A 12,175-nucleotide genomic window follows, 5' to 3' on the forward strand; every position below is an offset into this window, starting at 1 on the left:
ACCCATATGTCTTTGCTATTTTTGACTTTGCCTCCTGTGTCGTGACTGTGGCCACCCCGACCAGAAACTTCCTGATTTGTTTCTTTACATCCCCTGTGAACTCCCCCACGCAGGGACAGGGAACCCTTGTGACTCCCCACACTGATAGGAAATCCCTGTGAGGTGTGGGAACACATGCGAGAGTGAGAGGCCGGAATGAGGTGTGTAGAACAAAGCATTCATTGCCTGCAAGAATGTAATACATCACTCAGGACATCACTGCTGGAGACTGAGTCCCCCTTTGCTCCGCACTACTGGGTAGGCAATTTAAAAGGGCGCATGGAACTGGGTTTTCTTCGTCCAGTGTGAATGGCCTTGCTGGTATTTCAAAACTGGTCATTCACATGCCAATTTAGCGGGTTGCCAATCTGAAAGGGGCTTCTGACTGCAGCAATGAAAGGTTGAAAATGTCCATGAACATTTCGGCTAGTTGATTGGCACAAATTTTCAGTACCCTGCCAGTACACTGTCAAGGCCTGTTACCTTACAAGGTTTTGCCCTCTTTAATGATTTCAAACATCGGCCTCCGAGACATACATCACAGGGTCATCAGCCTTTTCAAGGATTGACGTAGGCACCGATAGGTCTCCTTGTCAAAGTGGGCATGAAAGGAGTTTAGCTCATCGGATAATGAAGTATCACAGCCATCTATGGTGTTCAATCTTGCTTTGTAGGATGTATGTATTTCTCTAGCTTTCTCCAGAATTTCCTCTTTGTTGCAGAGATAGCCTTCCGCAGGTCGAATCTGGATTTCTTGAAGAGGTCTGGATCTCTTGATGCCCTTGATGTTGACTTCAGCAGTTTGTGAATCCTCTGGTTCATCCAAGGCTTTAATTTTTTTTAAATTTTAGACATACAGCACCAATACAGGCCCTTTCAGCCCATGAGCCCGTGCTCCCCAATTACACCCAGTTGACGTACACCTCCGGTGGGAGGAAATCAGAGCCCCCAGGTAAAACCCACAGAGACACGGGGAGAATGTGCTAACTTCTTACAGATAGTACTGGATTTGAACCCTGGTCCCTATAGCTGGTCCTGTGACGGTGTTGTGCTAACTGTGCTGCCCCTTTACAGCATGGTAACAGGTCCTTCCAGCCCATGAGCCCGTGCTACCCAATTACATACATACGAGCGACATACATACCTAATATGAATTTGAAGAGTAGGAGGAAACCAGAGCCTCCAGGAAAATCCCACGCAGACACAGGGAGAAATACAAACTACTTGCAGATAACATGGGTTTTGAACCCCATTCCCATTTCTGTGGCAGTATTGAGCTAACCGTTTTTATCCTGGACACTCGTCCATGTAGGACTTTGAGGTTGGTGATGCTAGGTTGCATTATTCATTCTGTCCTTGAATATAGTCCAGTCCAAAGCTATCCTATAGGCGTTCCTCCGCTTTCCTTGACCATACTTCACCACTGGTGCTGTAATCCTCTGTCTCTGTTTCTATGCTGGGAGTGGAAGTACAGCTAGGTGATCAAACTTGCTGAAGTGCAGTTGTGGTGTGGCTCGGTAGGCATTCTTCATGGTAGTGTAGCAGTTGTCAAGTGTGTTTGTTTCTCTGGTCTCATAGGTGACATGTTGGTAGTTCGTGAGAGACTTCTTCAAATTGGCCTGATTGAAGTCCCCTACAATGGACTGGAAGGCATCAAGATGTGCAGTCTCGTGACAGCTAATCACAGCGCTTAGTCCCTCCAGTGCTTAGCCTGTGGTGAAATGTACATTGTGATTAGGATGATCGTGGAGTATGGGAGAATCATAAACTGTTTCCCTTGACACAGATATTGCTTGAGCTACTACTCCTGTATTTACTACACATATTTATGTTGAAAGGTTTTAACATATTCAATTTAAATTGTAATTTTTAATTTAGAGAATCGTAAATTTTAAATGATCACGTGGATCATTTGCAAAGGATACTTAGCTTTGCAAAGTATCCTATGACAGGCAAAGTACATTATTAAAAGATAAAATATAATTTCAATTGCCTAATTTATCTTTGAATCAGAAAAAGTACTATTAACAAATCCTGCAAAAGTTGTTTGTATTTATTTTTTCCCTATAAAATCCTATCTAATGCTTCATTTTCAAAAATTATTACAGTTCTTGGTGTAGTGAGCTTTCTGCTCACTGGAAGTGTGTGACTAGGATCTGAGGAAGAAATGAATGCAGATCCTATACTTCAAGAGACCTTAATAAAAAGATCACAACAGAAAAAGCGGACCTCTCCACTCAACTACAAAGAAAGGCTGTTTGTCTTAACAAAATCAAAATTAACATACTATGAAGGTCGTTCTGAGGTAAGGTTAATTATTAATATCTTGGAATTTTTTTGCCTTATCTGAACTGTGTAACACAATCCATTTGTCCGGTTCATTAAAGATAATTTGCTATGACATTCTAATTTATGTAGTTGATCATGCATGTCAGGATTCTGTTCCGCATAGTAAAATATCTTGGCTGGGTTAGAATGTTCTGGGCTTTTTCTTATTAGAGATTTGAGAATGTAAAACTCGGGGAGATTGCCCCTTGTATTTTAGGATTATTTTGATCATCGAACCAGCAAACTTTACAGCACAGAAAACAGCCCCTTCTAGTCTGTGCTGAACTACTATTCTGCCTAGTGTCACTGACCTGCACCCTTGCCCTTCATACCCCTCCCATCCATGGACCTGTCCAAATTTTCCTTGAATGTGAACATTGAGCCAGCATTCACCACTTCAGCTGGCATCTTGTGCCACATTCCCATAATGTGTCAATAAGTTCCCCCTCGTGTTCCCCTAACCCATGTCCTCTAGTTTGTATTTCCCATAACCTCCGTGGAAAAAGACTACTTGCATTTACTCTGTTTATACTCCTCAAATCTCCTCTCATTCTTCTACACTCCAGGAATAAAGCCCTAACTTGTTTATCCTTTCCCTGTAACTCAGTTCCTGAAGTCCCGACAACATCCCAGTATATCTTATCTGAACTCTTTCAATCATATTGATAACTTTCCTTTTTTTCAAATTTTATTTAAAAGATTTTTTAAAAAACAAAATACAATCAAATAACAGCAAAATTTTTTTTAGATACATAAAGAAAAACCCTCCCAGCCCTTCAACCAGCTCCCTTAAGGGGAGCCAAATACAAAAACAAAACAGAATATATAGAATATTTCAAAGTATTTTCAAATTCATATATTCCAAATAAGAAGACCACATCTTAACAAAGAAAGAATAATTATCAAGCAAGTTACATGTAATTTTTTCCAATGGAATAAAGCTCTTAATTCATTATGCCAATGTACTATATTAATCTCCACATTATCTTTCCAAGTACTAGCTACACATTTTCATGCTACAGATAACGCTAAACGTACAAATGCAATTTGAAATTTATCCAACCCCAATCCCTTCAAAGAAACCATATAGTCCAAAAAAAATGGATGGGTCAAATGGCAATTTAATCTTAAATAAGTTTTCTAAGACCAATCTAATTCCTTCCCAAAATGCTTGCACTTTAACACAAGACCAAACAGCATGTAAAAAAAAAGTTCCAGTACATAGTCCACATCAAAAATAAGAGTCCGAATTACTAAACCCATATTTTTTTTCAATTTCTCTGGAGTCAAATATAACTGATGTAAAAAAAAATTATAATTAACCATTCCATATCTTACATTCGTCAATTTAGTTAAACTGTCGTGACACATAACCTCCCAATTGTCTTCAGGAAAAATATAAGTTAAATCATTTTCCCATTTAAGCCTAGATTTCTCCCATTCCAGTTTATCCATACTATCTTGTAACAATTGATGCATATCCGAAATGTAGCCTTTCTTTGGTATAGGAAATCAAAGACTCAAATTTCGTCAACATAGGTAAATTCATCTCTTTACCATAATTATCTTTTATCAAAGCTCTGACTTGATAGTACACAAAGAATTTACAGAAATATCAAATTTCTCCCTCATTTGATTAAAGGAAAGATACTGTCCTTCTTCAAAGCAATCCTGTATTATCTTTATACCCTTAGAATTCCATCTCTTTAAATGATTATTAAACATTGAAAAGGGAATAAGTTGATTATGGTATAATGGTATTTGAATTGATAGTTTAGCCTCCAACCCTAAAACCATTTATTTTTACCCCATATCTTTAACAAGTGTTTTAATACCGGCATATTACATTCCCGCAATAAATTCATATTCCATTTAAATATGAACTGATGTACCTCAACTTCAGAAATATAAGCCATTTCCACCTTCACCCAACTCGGAGGTTGGTCCATATCCATCAATCTACTAACAAATTTCAACTGAGCTGCTTCATAATAATTTTGAAAATGAGGTAATTGAAGACCACCCAATGCATATTTCCATGTAAGTTTATGTAAAGCTACTTGTGCTAATTTCCCCTTCCATAAAATTTTCCATACTGCACTATTCAAATCCTGAAAGACGCTCTTTGAACGTAAACAAGATATCAAAAAAATGTTCATTTTAATACAATTTACTCGACCAATTAATGTTAACGGAACATCTTTCCATTTAATCAAATCCATTTTAATCCTTTTTAATAAAGGAACATAATTTAATTCATATAAAGATTGGTCATCTGCATTTACTATTACTCCCAAATATTTAATTCTATCTGACCATTTCAATTTTATAATATTTTTATATTCTGAATAGTCTCCTTCCCCAACTGGTAATATTTCACTCTTATCCCAATTACCTTATATCCAGATAACTCCCCAAATTTCAGCAAGCAATTATGCAAATATTTCAAAGACCGGTTCTGTCAAATAGACCAACACATCATCTGCAAATAAATTAATCTTGTATTCATCATCTGAAATTCCCATCCCTTTAATCTTATCATTCTGTCGTATTGTCTGAGCGAATGGTTCAATAGCCAATGCAATCAAGACTGGTGATGATGGACAATCTTGCTGAGTCGACTGCGTTAATTTAAATGGTAAGGAAGTTTAACCATTTGTCACCACCTTAACCATTGGGTTTTTATATAAAGCTTTAACCCAACCAATAAACTAAGGGCTAAAATTAAATTTCTCTAACACCTTAAATTAAAAAAAAATCCATTCAACCCTATCAAAAGCTTTTTATGCATCCAGTGCAGCCACCATTGGTGTCTAGATGCATTGACCAATGTGATAAATCTAAAAATGTTATCAGATGCATTTCTATTCTTAATAAAACCTGTTTGATCTACATGTATCAACTGAGATAAATATTTAGCAAGTCTATTCGGAAATACTTTCCCCATAATTTTATAATCTACATTTATAATTTTATAATCTAAAGAAATAGGCCTTTACGAAGATACTTTAAATGGATCCTTATCTTTCTTTAAAATCACAGTAATTATAGCACTCGAACAAGATTCCGGTAACAACTGATCCTCAGTTATTTGTTGTAGAACATCTCCAAATACTGAGGATAAATCTTCATAAAATACTTTATAAAATTCAGCTGAAAATCCATCCCATTTGGCATTTCTTGTGTAGCTTCTTTAATCTCGAAATCTGTAAATGGAGCTTCTAATTCCCTAACCTCCTCCTCTCCTAAAATAGGTAAATTTCACTTCGATAAATAGGAATCAATAGGACCGGCTTCCTGCTTTCCCTCAGAAGTATATCATTGTTGATAAAATGAGTAAAACTGGTCATTAATTTCCTGAGGTTTATAGGTAACTATTGAATTCTTTTTAAGAGCATTAATAATTCACGATGTCTGTTCTGTTTTTAATTCCTATACTAACACCTTATGAGCCATCTCACCTAATTCATAATAACGTTGTTTAGATCAATTAATTAAATGCTCATGCAGATAGGTTTGTAGCGTATTATAATGTAGTTTCAACTTCGCTAAAGCTGCCTTTTATCTTTAACATTTTTCTGAAATTCCTTTTCCAACTCGGTAACTTCTTTCTCCAATGTTAAGCTTTCCGCCACATATTGTTTTTTTAACCTTTGTAGTATAACTAATAATTTGCCCACGCAAATATGCTTTCAAAACATCTCATAATACAAAAGTACTACTTACTGTATTAATATTCTCAGCCAGAAATAAAGAATCTATTCCTTAACAAAAGTAACAAATTCTGTTTTTTTTTAATAGCATTGTATTAAGCCGCCATCTATAAGACAATTGTACCACTTCCGGACTTGCACAAGAGAAAAACAACATAGAATGATCCAATATGACCCGGCTTTTATATTTGGCTTGGAGTACTCTACTTTGTGAATGTGCCGATACCAAAAAAAATCTATTCTAGAAAATGAATCATGTCTAAATGAATGAAAGGAGAAATCTTTCTCTGTAGGATTTACTCTCCTCCAAATATCAATTAAATTCAAATCTTTCATCAAGGCCCCTATTTGTATCGCCACCTTTGATTTCCTTATACTTTTCGGAGACCTATCCAACAAAGGATCCAAAACACAGTTAAAATCTTCCCTCAACCAAAATATTTTCCTTGGCCTGATTTAACAAGAAAAAAGCCTCCGACATAAACCTTTCATCATCCACATTAGGTGCGTAAATATTTAAAAAAGTCCATGATTCAGCAAAAAATTTACAATTCCACCTCAAAACCCTCCCTGCATTACCTTCAAAGGATTCTAATTCAAACAGTAATTTCTTATGAATTAAGATCGCTACACCTCTTGCCTTGCAATTGAAAGAAGATACATGACCAACCCAACCTCTCTTCAATTTCATATGTTCTTTTGCAGTCAAATGTGTCTCTTGCAAAAAAGCAATATCGACTTTCATTTTTTTAATATAAGCCAATACTTGTTTACGCTTAATAGGATTATTAAATTCCTGGACATTAAAAGTTGCCAAGTTCAAATTAGACATTTCAGTAAAAATTCTACTATGAAATATTACTCCCCTTTCTAATTCCCTAAATATTCTAAACCCTTCCCACTATATAAAAATACCACAAAAACAAAAAAAAACTTCCCCTCCGTAAACTACTAAAAAGTAGTAACTCCCTAAAAATCTGGGTGTGGTTAAACCCACTAGTGGCAGATGACTATCAGGTCTCAGTGTCATCCACCCCCCCCCTCCCCCCCCATCAGACTTTCACAAAGTAATTATTCAGAGATATTCAACCCAGCGATTCCAATCCCAATGATTGTTCCGGATCTTCAATATCAAATATTGATAACTTACCTATAATTGGGTGACCAAAACTGCAGACAATACTCCAAATTTGGCCTCACTAATATTTATACAACATCACCATAACATCCCAACACCTGTACTCAAGATTTTGATTGTTGGGTGCTATCAGTAGCCCCAATAATGACTCGGACAAAGACTGAGGGAAATGATAGGCTTTATTGTACTAGAGACTGCTGGCCCGGGTCCAAGGCTAGGAATGAGCAGGAAAGAAAGGGGACTCGACCTTTATGGCCCAGGGTCACATGGGTAGGACTAAGGGAGGAGCCAAGGTAGAAGGACACCCAGAGGGAGGGCCAGCCAGCACATACAATCATATCACAACATTCACCCCCCTTTTTAAAAAAAAAAATGGAACACACCAGAAAACAGCAGCAGTACAAACACAACAAACCAGGGGTGGGAAAAGCAGACGCCCCCCTCCCCCTACCATCAGGCGGCCTCCTCTGTCTGCTGGACTGCCATAGGACCGGCGGGTCCGTATGGTGCTCCTTCGGAGAGGGGACTGACAGGGGAGCATCCACTGCATGGACTGTCTGAAAAGGGATGTCAGCGGTTGTCTCCTGGAGTGCTGGGAGGTCCTCCACTGGTGCATGGGGGGTAGATGCTTGGACAACCGGCTGCAAAGCAGGCAGCTCAGGCCCCAGGGTCGTGCTCTGATGCAGCACAATAGGATCCGTGGCATGGTCAGTAGCCGGCAAGGCGGTCTCAGAGTCTCCAGCCCTTGCCAGGTCTCGTTTTGGCACAGTGTCCTCGTGGCCATTCGGGTACCTCACAAATGCGTATTGAAGGTTTGCATGTATGAGGTGCACTACTAGGGTCTTATGGCCCCTAACGTGCTTCCGAAGCAGAATCGGCCCTGGGGTGGTCAGCCAGGGAGGGATGGAAGAACCATTCGCCGATCTCTGAGGAAAAGCAAAGAGACATTCAAGTGGGGTGGTGTTAGTTGCAGTGCATAGTAAAGACCAGATGGCGTGGAGGACTTCGGGCAAGATGTCCTGCCAGTGGATACTGGCAAATATTTGAATCTGAGGGCCAGGAGCGTTGCCTTCCTGACGGTGCTGTCCTCCTTTTCCACCTGGCCATTACCTCTGGGGTTATAGCTGGTGGCTATCCCTCTGGCCAAAAAGTACTGTCGCAGCTCCTCACTCATGAACAAGGTACCCCGGTCACTATGGATGTAGTCGGGGAACCCGAACAGAGTGAAGATACTCTTCAGGGCCTTGATGTCTGTAGCTGAGGTCATATTCAGGCAGGGGATTGCAAAGGGGAACCTGGAGAATTCATCCACCACTGTCAGGAAGTAGGCGTTCCTATTTGTGGTTGGGAGGAGGCCCTTGAAATCGACACTGAAAGGGTGGGTGGCCTTGATGAGGTGTGCCTTTTCTAGCCGGTAGTACTGGGGCTTACATACAGCGCAGATTTGGCAGCGTCTGGTCGTGTACCGGACATCCTCTATGGAGTATGGGAGGTTTCGCATTTTGAAGAAATGATATAACCTCGTGACTCTTTGGTGACATAGGTGGTCATGTAGGATTTGGGGACTGTCGAGATGCGCGCTGGCGCACGTCCCTTGAGATAGGGCATCCGGGTGGGGGGGGGAGGCGTGGTCATTGAGCTTACCCGGCCGGTACAAGATGTCATAGTTGTAGGTGCACAATTCTATCCTCCACCTCAGAATCTTGTCGTTGTTGATTTTACCCTGTTCTTTGGCACTGAACATGAAGGCCACTGCCCTCTGGTCAGTCAACAGGGTAAATCTTTTACCGGCCAGATAGTGTCGCCATTGGCGCACAGCCTCAACAATAGCTTCAGTCTTCTTCTCAACGGACCGTGCAGGGTGCGGGGGAAAAAATGCTGCCTGCCTGGTTTAACATGGGGGCCAGTGCAACATCGGAGTCATCGCTCTCCATCTGAAAGGGGACAGATTCATCCACGGCATGCATCGTGGCCTTCGCGATGTCTCCTCTAATTTGTTCAAAAGCAGTCTGGGCCTCCACCAATAATGGGAAGGTGGTCGCACGAATTATGGGGTGGGTCTTATCGGCATAGCTGGGCACCCACTGAGCATAATATGAAAACAGCACCAGGTACCTCTTCAGCGCCCTCAGGGAGTTTGGGACAGGCAGGTCTTGGTCGGGGGCAATGACACCATGTACCACGATGCATCCAAGAAGGGCCAGGCGCTCCGTGTTGAACACGCATTTGTATGTCAAGTTGAAGGACTTGGCCGTACGCAAGAACTTTGCGAGGTTTGCGTTGTGGTCCTGGTCATGGCCGCAGATGGTGACATTGTTGAAGTAGGGGAAACGTTGCCGTCAGCCTGTGTTCACTCTCTGAAAGGCAGAAACACCTTTAGTAACCCCAAAAGGTACCTGCGGGAAGTGAAAGAGCTTCCCGTCTGCCTCAAAGCCGGTATATATTCGATCGGCTGGACGGAGGGAGAATTAATAGTAGGCCCACTTGAGGTCAATGGTCAAAAAAAATTCTATACTTAGCGACCTTATTGACCAAGTCGGCTATACAGGGAAGCGAGTAAGCGTCCAACTGGGTGAAGTGGTTGATGGTCTGACTGTAATCAATTACCATGCAGGGCTTGCCTGCACCTCTGACCTTGAGGACCTGCGCTCTCCAGGGAAAGGTGCTAGGGGCTATGATCCCCTCCGCCAGGAGTCATTGAACCTCAGCCTCCGAGCTATTGCGCCTACTCTTGGTGGTGATTGGTTTACAATCTGGGGTGAAGTTCGTGAACAATGACGGGGGGGGGGGGGTCACCCATTGCGTGGTGAGGTTGTAGGATGGTGCCGATGGCTGTGTGCTGGGACCACAAAGCAGTGCCGGGGACTGGTGGCTGTGGATGGTCAGCGGTGGTTGGGGGCCACCGAATGCCATCGTCATATTCCTGAACTGACTCTGAAAGTCGAGGCCCAGGAGGATCGGCACACAGAGGTAAGGCATAATTAACAATACAAAATCATTATAACACTCCCCCCTCCCCGTCCACCGTCAGTGACAGCACACAATACTTCCAGATACTGGTTTGTTGGTTCCTTGCAGCCATTGAAACTGTCCTGGTCATGGGTTGGACCGGGAGGGAGAGTCTCTGGACCACATTGGGGTGCACAAAGCTTTCTGTGCTGCCACTATTGAAAAGACAGTTCATTTTATGCCCATTCACCTCATTCCGCATCATGGAGTTCGAGATTGGGTGAGGGCTGGCTTGATTCAGAATCACTGATGCCAAGATAGGCATCCCTTCCCCATCGTCGACGGCGGGGAGGCCTTCCCAAGTTGGCAACCTCCATGTTGACCACGCAGTGTTCAATGAAGAAGAAGGTGGGAGTGGAGTCATGGCAGTCAGAAGTGACATCATCGGGGGGGTGGGCCAAGGAGCTGAGGTTGGGAGCGATGGCTGACAAGATGGCGCTCCCCTTACTGTGCACGCGGTCAGCACCGGAAGCTCCTCAGGAATGCACGCCGCGCTGTTCCCAGGCTGTGGTCGGGACCTGCAGACTTTCTGGTAATGGCCTTTCTTCCTGCAGCCTGAACATGTAGCCCCCCTCGCGGGGCAGAGGTGTCGCAAATGCTTGGACTGCCCACATAATTGCATCTTGATGATGCTGTTGGCGTGATTGTAGCCATGGTCGGGTTGGTAGCACCCGATGCAGCGTCCCAGGCCGATGGCCTTCATGGTGGAACATACGGAGATGGCCCACTTCTGCCCGCGATTGTCACTGTGTGGCGCTGCGCCGAGTCTAAGGTTCTGATTAAATCTATAGCCTTTTTGAGTGGGAGCGGGTCCTCCTCGAGGAATCGTTGCCAGATGTAATCCAATCTCAAACCCGACACGCAGGCATCTCGAATCGGTTCTTCCTTGCACTGGGTTAGGGATATAGTGGCCGTGGGTTCCCCCAAACAGTTTTTTCCTAGTGTGACAAGGGACCAGACGAACTCTTCAGTGGACTCACCAGGCTGTCGTTTTCTGGATGCCAGCAGGTAACAGGAGTATACCATGTTCACTTTAGGCTTGTACAGCGCCCATAGCTCAGCCATTGCCTCGTTGTAGGTTGTACTGCCTTGGAAGGTCAGGAAGGCTTCTTCTCGTCGGAGTTGACCACCTCAGCAGCAGTGTCGAGGAAGTTATTGAAGCAGTTCATCCACTGCTCGAAGAGCACCGAAGCACCTGGGACTTGGGGGTCATCTTCTAGCTGTTCTGGATGCAGCAATTTTTCCATTACCTGAAACCTAAAAAATCTAGTACAATAAATTGTTGGGCGCTATCAGTAGCCCCAATAATGACTTGGACAAAGACTGAGGGGAACGATAGGCTTTATTGTACTAGAGACTGCTGACCCAGGTCCAAGGTTACGAATGAGCGGGAAGGAGAGGGGGACTCTATCTTTATGGCCTGGGGTCATTTGGGTCGGATTAAGGGAAGAGCCAAAGTAGAAGGACACCTGGAGGGAGGGCCAGCCAGCACATACAATCATATCACTACATTGATATATTAAGGCAAATATGCCAAAAGCTTTCTTTACAACTCTTTCTACCTGTGATCCCACTTCCAGGGAAATGTGTTTCTCTGTTCCAAGATCCCTCTGTTCTACCGCACTCCTCAGTGCCCTACCATTTGCTGTGTACATCCTTTCTTGGGTTGTCCTTCCAAAATGCAACACCTCACGCTTGTCTGCATTAAATTCCATCTGCCATTTTACAGCCCACTTTTCCAGCTGGTTCAGATCCCTCTGCAAGCCTTCCTCTCTGTCCACAATGTCTTCAATTTTTGTGTCATCTGCAAACTTGCTGATCCAATTTACCACATTATCATCCAGATCATTGATTATAGATGACAAACAGCAATGGTCCCAGCACAGACCCCTGAGACACACCACTAGTCACAGGCCTCCAGTCTAAGAAGCAGTCATCCACCATTACT

At 42.7% G+C, this 12,175-nt stretch overlaps 1 protein-coding gene across 6 annotated transcripts in view; it reads left to right on the top strand.

The window, feature by feature from the left end:
• LOC138757434 (tyrosine-protein kinase Tec-like) overlaps positions 1 to 12,175 on the top strand; it is a 159,489-nt gene that overhangs the window by 26,083 nt on the left and 121,231 nt on the right. For all 6 annotated transcript variants that reach the window (XM_069924700.1, XM_069924703.1, XM_069924704.1 and 3 more), the window contains one exon: positions 2,148 to 2,344. In XM_069924700.1, coding sequence (XP_069780801.1) covers positions 2,207 to 2,344 — 138 coding nt within the window. In that variant the 5' untranslated portion in view covers positions 2,148 to 2,206. The remainder of the gene's footprint in view (positions 1 to 2,147; positions 2,345 to 12,175) is intronic.

Source organism: Narcine bancroftii, chromosome 3 (genome assembly GCF_036971445.1).
Source record: "Narcine bancroftii isolate sNarBan1 chromosome 3, sNarBan1.hap1, whole genome shotgun sequence".
NCBI lineage: Eukaryota > Metazoa > Chordata > Chondrichthyes > Torpediniformes > Narcinidae > Narcine > Narcine bancroftii.